This window comes from Mya arenaria, chromosome 3 (genome assembly GCF_026914265.1).
Source record: "Mya arenaria isolate MELC-2E11 chromosome 3, ASM2691426v1".
Taxonomy (NCBI): domain Eukaryota; kingdom Metazoa; phylum Mollusca; class Bivalvia; order Myida; family Myidae; genus Mya; species Mya arenaria.
Window position 1 is genome coordinate 19,997,945 of NC_069124.1, and position 9,702 is coordinate 20,007,646.

The 9,702-nt window shown below is 36.2% G+C and overlaps 1 protein-coding gene across 1 annotated transcript in view; it reads right to left on the minus strand.

Annotated features, from left to right (window-relative positions):
- Window positions 1–8,558, minus strand: part of LOC128228372 (uncharacterized) — a 50,593-nt gene extending 42,035 nt beyond the window's left edge. Inside the window, exon 1 of the mRNA XM_052939661.1 lies at window positions 6,683–8,558. Coding sequence (XP_052795621.1) covers window positions 6,683–7,948 — 1,266 coding nt within the window. The 5' untranslated portion in view covers window positions 7,949–8,558. The remainder of the gene's footprint in view (window positions 1–6,682) is intronic.
- Between the last annotated feature and the right edge of the window lie 1,144 nt (window positions 8,559–9,702).

The following is a 9,702-nucleotide window of genomic DNA, read 5'->3' on the forward strand; positions in this document are numbered from 1 at the left end:
GACCAAAACCAGTTTATGCCATTGACCGAAGGCAGTTCAAGCCATTGCATAAAAACTAGTTCAAGCCATTGACCAAAGCCAGTTCAAGCCATTGACCAAAGCCAGTTTAAGCCATTGACCAAACACAGTTCAAGCCATTGACTAAAACAAGTTCAAGCCAATGACCAAAACCATTTCAAACCAGCTCCGAGTGTCTGATTTCTCATCACATTATTCCAATGTCAGTCGTGAACCTTTTCTGCTGAATAACTCCATATGCGCGAAAAATTGTTTTCATAATCAGTTGAAAAGGCATGTCATTCACATGTCACAAAACGAATGCCCAGATGACACCTTAATGAAAGAACAACATGGCCTTTCAAATAAAGCCAGGATTAAGACTTGTTTTACCTATTTCGATTTCCGTCTATAAAAAGCAAATATTACTTTAAGGAACAACTCCGTGTCAATCTTCGACCAAAATAATACGTGATTTTTTATGTTCCAAAATTTATAAAACATAATTTGTCAAGGTATTAATCAAGTGTCAAGTAAATCAGATAAGACGATACTTAGGTTTAAGCTTTAACTCACAAATGGCCATCATTTAATTGAACCCCAATGGAAACTTTAAAACAAAAGTGGCTGGGTGTTTATTCATCTAATCATTAACATATAGATGAAGGAGCCAGGAAATGTCAAAACTATTGCGATAAACAAGCAAAATTTAGCTATTTAAACCCTAAGGGTATCAACAAGGGCTCTTAATCCACCCAAAGACTCTTGACTTTACTGTTTTTCGTCTCTTTAAGTGTTGACCACGCCGTCCAGCGAAATGTAGAGTATTATGTGACAGTCCTTTATTGGATATAGTTTCCTGTCAATGAATTTCAAATGTTCTTTTTCTTTTTATATCCTACGATATTGGAACAAAGTGTATCTCATGTGTGCCGAAACTTTGTACTTAACTAAGAACAATACTTGAACGTCGAGCTGAAATGACTTACTCTGTAGTGAAGGCAGGCATATATTCATATTTTACCACCCATTTCAAATGACCAAACGGGTTTATAAAAGTAAACCTATGAAAATAATCTGTTTTTACCTAAAATTATAGAGTGGTAACAGAAATAATCAGTGACATAATTGTATATTATTATACAGAGCCAACACATGAACATAATCAGTTGTATACATGTCAGCTTTTATAAACACAATCCTGCACTGTTTACATTCAGAAATTATGGTGAAAGTTTATCTGTAAATGACTGATATTGTGCTGATTTAAGTACACAAACAAACACTGCATTATGATCCAATCTGTTCATTGTAGATTATAAATAACACGGTTACACGAACAATATCAAACTTTCTGACTCACTTGTTTTTAAATATTAAACATTTGCTCTATGTTTCATTTATAAAAAGCAAACAAATGTATGTTTTAACTCTCGATAATAAAATTTATACAAGAACATTGAGCAGTTCATGGTAATGTACAATGCATGTTATTAATGAAATGAAAGGGTTACCACCGCTGCTTCTTGACATAGGCATGGACATAAACATATCATCATACAGTTGTCAAAACATAAATCTCACAAAGTGTGCCAAGATGACATTTTTGCTACCAAAAGTTGTCAGATATATCTAGACTCGTTCCTACCAACACTGGAACAAGAGTAACTATGACCGCACTGTTGACTTTTATGTCACCGAGGTAGGGTAACGATTCAAATAGTATCTGAAGTGCTTGTTAAATCATGAAGACGAATTCTAAAACCATTGATGACAAATGGCAGTGAGCAAACAAAATTATCCCTGCTGTTTCGATTGGGACAGGAAAGGGTAGTGGTTAAGCCGCTATTGCTATCTACCTTTATGACATCATTTGAGGCTCCGCACACTGAATCAAACGCTTTGCAAAAGTCAATATAGTTAAACTTTTCTTGCTGTCATTGCGTTTAGTTTGTTTAAGGTTGTAAAACCAGCGTTATATGCTCGTATTTTTATCGCAAATATTTACTCTGAGTATCTGAACAAACTGCTATAGATAAATTTGTCAACTCTGAAATATTCATAAAAGTTTGACTAGAGAAGTATATTCTATTTCGGCGCGGTTGAATGGCGTAATATATTGTGTAATAAGAAGCAAGTATTTACTTCCATTTAATAGAGCTCCTGTGTCAATTGTCACCTTAAAGCATACCGTCAAGGACAACAGGTACTTTATCAGAAAGGTCTAGAGATTAAAGGATCTTCATAATAAGCCATTTTAATAACGCCCGCGGGTTATTCTTTCGAAACATTTCAACCAGGGTTCTCTAGTGCAAATATTACTTCTGTTTAGAAGTATGTCCTTGTGGCAATGTGTCTTTTATTACTATGCCTTCAGTATATATAAATGTCCAATGAAATGTAACCAGTAGGGATCCATTCAAGATCGTTATTCATATGTCATTATAAACTTGTAGCCGGGATTTCCTATTATATTTCTCACAATATGTGGCCATTTGTGTCAACAAAAATAGCATTGGTTGGGGAAATGAACTCTCTGTGAGAAATCAATGCATTGTAAATTCATTATTTTCAATATTAATAGGCCTTGGTTTAACCTATTCCAAATCAGCCACAATATTTATGATGCCCTCAAAGTAATAAAGCCATTATCTGTTTTCACCGTAGGGTATCTTTAATACAAGAGAGAAGAACACTGTCACCATTAAAATGCAGAAATAAGAGTATTTGTAATTGCCAAGTTCAAATTTATTGATATTTCATCATATATTCCTTGAAGACTAATCGAAAAATGATAGTTCATGTTAAAAAGATCCACATTTGTTCAATGATAATGATTATTTGGAAACATTCAGGTAATTTCAGGTAAATTCAAACATGTAAATGCAGTATTGTGTGCTGACCAGCAACATTATTCGTCGTTAAGCGAAGGAGGGGTTATAATACCAAATGTCACCTTTTTCACAATAGTTTAGGGACACATCCATTCCTTTGAAGCTATCATCAACTGGATTGTAGTGACTGAAGTAGATCGTGTTGCTTAGAACTACAAGCTTGTTGATTCAGTCTTACATATTTGCCAGTGAATTTTAAATCCACAAAAGCTATTTTCTACAAACGATAATGAACAACAAGCGGTTGTTGCTAAGAATATAAACTTTGCAGACAACAACCTGAGGTGACTGCAAGGTAATACCAAGGAAGCTATTGGCGTTTGGATTATGACCAGATGCATTCCAAAAACACACGATTTCTTTGAATAGCGTGTTTGGTGGCAGAGCGCTTCAAAGTCCATCCTAGTTATATTATTTTGAAGTTGGATGTATGTTGCTAAGTATTCGAAGCCTGCAGTTGCTTAGACACAGGGCAAAGCGCTTCAAAGTTTATCGTAGTTATAATATTTTTAACTTGGATTTTTGTTGCTAAGTATTGGAAGACTTTTGATACTTAGACACAGGTCAGAACGCTAACGTTTGTTTTTAGAATCCTAGATCCCCGACCAACCCTGTTGACCATGTTGACAGGAATGCGGCAAGGTGACGTACCAGACGTGACAAGTTTGTTGTAAAACTAGGGGTCAGTGAAGGACGATCGTATGTCCATATGGCGGCATTTTGATACATGTCCGAGCCCCCGGGGTCCTTTAATGTGTCATCGAAGTGCGTGCAATCCTTTTGGTATGACAGTTAACATGTGTATCTGATAGTGTATTGACTAATTACTGGGTGTATTTTGAACATTAAGGCAGTATTTGCATATCATTATAAATGTATTTATGTTTCAATATAGGTTAGTCATTCCATTGGTAATTAGGTAAAGGCAAGTTTGCCCGGACCGGCCGTTTGGAATTCGAAGGTATTGGTACGAAAACGTTAAAACTACAACGATACAATCGAACTGGCGCGAAATGGTGCACTTTCAGCACATATATATATGTATTCCAGCTTTATAACCCAGATATTACATTGACCCATATTTCTAACCTGTATTCCTATCAACATATTACGGAAAATTCCTATCAGCCATACTGAACAATATGTAATGAAGCAACGCATGTATTTTCCCTGGAGGTATAATTTCACCAACTTTTCACCACCATTTGAATAGCGTGTTTGGTGGCATACAGTATAGATACAATCCAAACATTTGCTATTTTCACAGGATTGGTTTTCTTACGGTCCCTGAGGAATTGACATGTAATATTTTTAGGTCAATCTTCACATTACCACAATCTACAGCTTGAACTACTTCTTCAGGTAGAAGAGATAAATTATTATTCACATTACTGTTTATTGCGATGTAACAGTGAGGTTAAACGATGGTATTTAAATGATGTTCGGATGATTTAAAAGAAGCTTACCGACCACGTATTTACGAGCTCTTGGTTTTTGCAGATTTCAATAATAACATATTTGGATTTTAGACATTCTGGTAATTTTTTAAGAATTCTAGGAGCAATTTTGCTCCTAGGAGAGATATTTCAACAGAAGTAATGCACTGCTATAAATCCCTCCTAGATATAACATTGATCCTAGTAATATTGAAAATACACCTAGGTTTAATAATTAAATAATCATTTATTACCCAAAAAGTCATTGGATTTCGTTGAAAAGTATCTCTTATGATTGATGCAAAAATTGGGCATTGCACAAGGTTACTCCAAAAATTAAAAACACAATTATCTGGTTTCCTTAAGAGGAAAGAATGCAGTATCATTCTGTTTTATAAAGCTTTGGCGGTTATATAATCCTATCTTTGATGCGAATCTGACCGTTTATGATAATGCGATCATCAAGTTTTCTAAAGGCGCATTGAAAAACGTGGCGAGCAATGGTGAAAATGAGATTTTCAGCAAAAAAATGACAAAATATTATTACCGGTGTGCCAATCGTGTGCCAGAACCCATCGCATATTACAACTTTTTAGGGGAAAAGTAAGATAGTTTTGACTTCACATTTACGAAGGAAATAGGTTAACAAGCATGACGAATTACAAAACTTAGATGATTGTTTGACAGAAGACATTAATAACGTGAAAAAAATGTTGTAAAATCAATTAGCTTTCTATAAAAAATGCATTATTGTGTCTAGAAAGCTGCCGACCGAGAAATAAATCTGCTGGCATACGCACAATTTGAAATCTTATGAAGCAGACGACAATAAAGTTATAAGCAGACGGAAGTTAAAATCTACAGACGATAATTCAAAATATTCATGCAGTACTTCTGCAGGTAAAACTCTGAAATTTTTGCACGTATGTACCAATTGGGAGCTCGTTTTTTAATGCAGTAAAATGATACCATACAAATGAAAACATTATGCTCAAACACTGTTTGAACTAAACTACGCAGAATTGCGTGCTGATGACAATAATGCAATTCATCTTTCTTTGTAATGGGCGTTATCTTCTTCCAAATGTTTCAACGATCATATCGTATACTATTAAAAACTTCATAAGATGTGATATTGTTACAACAAACCACATGCATAGCAATGTTTTAAAGTTAACCTAAACCTGTCTGAGTGTCAAGTTTGGTAACATATCAAGCAAAAAACATCAGGAAATACCTATAAATAACTATAATTCAACAACTGGCTTCAGCCGGCCAATTTCCTTTTAATAGTTATTTTTGGAAGAAAGTTGAATTCGTTGTGTCAGCAATGATGTAAATGTCTTTTGATTTATGACAACGATACTGTTGCCATGAATAAATTTGATGAAACAGTTGGAACTCTGAATAGATTTGGGTATTGTATCAAGCACATAAAATATATCTGATGAAATACAATAGGTGATTACCCCTGGACGGAAACTGCACATCCTTTTAATGCTCGTCTTACACGACAATGATTATTTCAAAAAAGAAAAACAATTTTAACATATGCTAAAAGAATAAAAGTTTTGCAGACCCAGCAAAAAGAATTTGGTACTTTTAAGTCAGGTCAGACTCCAATTTCTAAAAAAAACTGCATAAATATCGGATTTCATTTAGCCATATCAATTACTTAAATGAACTTGATTTTACAAAATAAAAACATAGTTTATCGGGATTATTTGTTATATAATTTTCCTTAAAGGTCTCCAAATTCTTTAATAGGAAGAAATTACACAATTTATACCAAACACGAAAAAACACTCAGCTTAACTTGATCCTGTTATATAAAGGGACTTAAAGTTTCGTGAAATTTGAGCCTGACCTTTTAGTATGCAATACTGCAATAGGTTTAGCAGAACTTAATATCATGAACGCAGTGGATGCACCATTGCAAAAAAGTTGTCACGAAACTATGGGATGTTAGATCACTTGGCTGCAATGTTTCTCTGTCCTCCAAGGACGTATGAAGACAGAAGTTTAAATATAGAACTACATGTATATAGCCTAGGATGACTTATTCGGCTGGAGGCTTAAGGCAATCTGACTAAAATGGTTGGTGTATATGTATTATTCAATTTATAGTACAATTCAAGCCAAATAGCTTATCAGCTTTCTTTGTTCATATGATCGACAGTCAATGGACGATACAGCAGTTTGAAAGCAAGTCATATTTTAAGGTTCATTTGCATAGTATTTTCAGGGCTGCAAAGTTAAGTCCCCGAACTGTATTAAAGGTTAACATACTGGGATAGGAAAATAATATTTTGCTGGACTGCAAAGTCGGGTATCTTAACTACCAATTGTACATACCTCAGGGCTCCATAAGCACTGGCCTGCCGTGGAATTGCGCGGTTTACTCCGCCATCGCTTCGGCAGAATCCGGTGAGGCGCCAGTGGAGACTTGGACTTGTGCATAGCTGTGGAAGAATGCACAAAATCATGCGATAAAAATCCAAAATCATCACCGTCAGCGTCACTGCCAGATTCCAAATCAAGCTCGTTTTCATTTTCTTCCCCGAATAATTGCAATTCCCCCAAAGATTTGCTGCGTTTTCTGAACTTTTGCGGCCCCTTAACTTTCCCTGAGTCAGACTGAACGTCTGTGCTATTTACACTTTGAGAGTCCTGAAGAGTCACTGAAATGACGTCATTTCGAATACCTACGTAGTCACTATGAATGGATACCCGTTCGTCACTCGGAGTTCTGGGGGTACCCGGTTTACTTTTAAGGGCCTCCCCAATATTTTCATAGATACGCTTCAGGCTACGTTTTGCCCACGGAATAGACTTTCCGTTGACGTCAACGGCGTCCAGATCCGTCTCGTTCACGGAGACGCTTCTCAAGGGCGCCCGGAACTTCCGGTTGTTTGAATGAGGTAGAGTGCCACTAAGACTTACGGTGTCAACGTTATTTACTTTCGGTGAAAGAAGAGAGTTGTGTTTTAGGTCAATCATAGAGGAATGGTGTGACAAATGATGTGCTCGAAACGATCGCGGGAAAACGTAACTTCGGTCCAACGTTACGTATTCTTCTTCGTGTTCCGAACTGTCTAGATTTGAGCTTGCCGTTGTCAAGCTATCGTCATCATAACTGGCCATAAAACGGTTTCTCTCACTTCCGTTTGAAAGTCTATCCGCTGAGCTAAGGCGGTCTGTGCTCACACGGTCCGAGCTAAGACGGTCCGTGCTGAGACGGTCGCTGCTGAGTCTATCAACGCTGCTCGGCCGATCAACGCTGCTGAGCGACGTCGGCGAGTCTCGTGATTTTGATAACAAAGAATCCCTTCGATTGTATTGGTAATCCTTCACATAGTTTTTACCCGGAAATGGGTACGTATTCAGTAATCCATTTTTGCTCCCACTTCCACCGACGTGCCCGGGTGTTTCCGGTGACGTCACGGGTGACGACTGCAGCTGCCAGATGCATCCATTCCAGGATTGGCTAAGAGTGAGGTTTTCAAGCATAGGTCCTTCAATCACCTTGCGTTCCCCATTAACCATTAAAGGGCCCCGACCCCTCGGGCTGACCCCTTCAGGGCAGCGAGGCCTATCCCCATGTACAGTCATATTTGACATGGGCTCTGTACGTACGAGCGAACGCGAACAGGCATTGAACACAAGGAAATCATTAGAAACACGTTTTTTTCTGATGAACAACTTAATCAAATATACGTAACAGTAAATTAGGTTTTTAAAGTCCAACAACTGTTTGCTAACACTCGAATTATATCCAATAAATTGCTTTTAATCACACAACCAGGTGTACATTCTGCAAAGTTTCGCGTGTGATTTCAATAAACTGTACGAAGCAATATAAATAAATTTGTTAAATAATGAATTAGAATCCAATATTTGTCCAATTACTGTCAGTGTGCAAATGTACATTTAGTTCCACACAAGGAAATGAGTTTTTAGTTCAATAAACTTTCAATCCAGATAATTTTCTTAATCCAAGCGTTTAATTTACATTTTCTATCACCATTTTACAATACATTCATATTATTCAAATACTATTATACATTTATTTTATTCGACACTGATATATCAAGCTATATAACACGATCAGCTTAGTTTAATTTGGAGATAATCCCGTTTCTGTCACTCGTTCAACAAAAGTATCAAAGGCTGTTTAAAGCCAAAGATTTAAACCACGGGAAATCCTATCGCCATTTACAACTATACATCACTGTGTATCGTAAAATACGACCGACTTTTGCACTATTTACATCGGGTGACACGAATGGTCGACACTGTCATTATGGGCGGGGCGTATTAATCAACCGTGACCGTTTAATGTATTCCTACACTTTAGGCATATTTTGATGGTAATTTATTTATTCAACGCAGTTTGTTGTTTAGTAATTAAGGTAAAACACGTTTCTCGAATGTAAAGCAAGTTTACGAAATAATGTGCATGAACTTGCTATTAAAGGCAAAACGCTTATTTGGTTGATATACGTAGTGAAAAAGGGAATACAACATTCAAACAACAGCAAAAAAAATCGACTAACATTTGCTTGGGGGAACATACTAACTAATGGTTATAGGTTGTTAGTATGTACTTACAAAAATAAATTGGTTGATGCGGCACAGTCGCATAGCCATTCATTTTGTATAATCTTTTACTTTTAGTGGTCAACATAATGTTTTGTAGACTACTTAGTTAGTGGGTCAGCCACTCTTTGTAATAACCGCTTTATCTGATTAAAATAAAAAACACCTGATTGCTGATTTGTCGAATTAAGTGAATTGGCAAACTTGAAGCATCCTGCCTTCTATTTGGACAAAATATAATGTTGATCACTTAACATCCTAATGCCTATAATCTTGCGTCATGACAATATAAGTGTTCATTTTTTAAATAGAATTTAATCTTATTTTTCTGAAAAATAAAAACTAACGTGTCATAGACCACATCTGCATATAATTTCACCCGATAGCCAGTACAGTCATTAATTTAACCGTTTTGGCGTCACATAAATGGAGTGGTCAATCGGTGAAAAATCATAAATCCCATAATTGCTTCAGTCTCAACCGAAATTTACCGCAAATATCAATTTTAGGAGTGGAATTTTCGCCCATGGATAGGGTTTTCACCCTAGATATCCCTATACATTTATTTAATGCGACATACAGATTATATCTTAATGTGAAAAGTCATTCATAACATCTGACATCAAGCTGAAAGAAATTCCCCGCTGGATATGTTTGTCAACTATTGTTTACTATGTGAGAAATTTGCAGGACAACAAACAATCTCAAGGCCGTTCATAATTTATGCGACACATTATTTTCATAGTAAATTTGCGGTAAAAGGGTGATTTAAACTA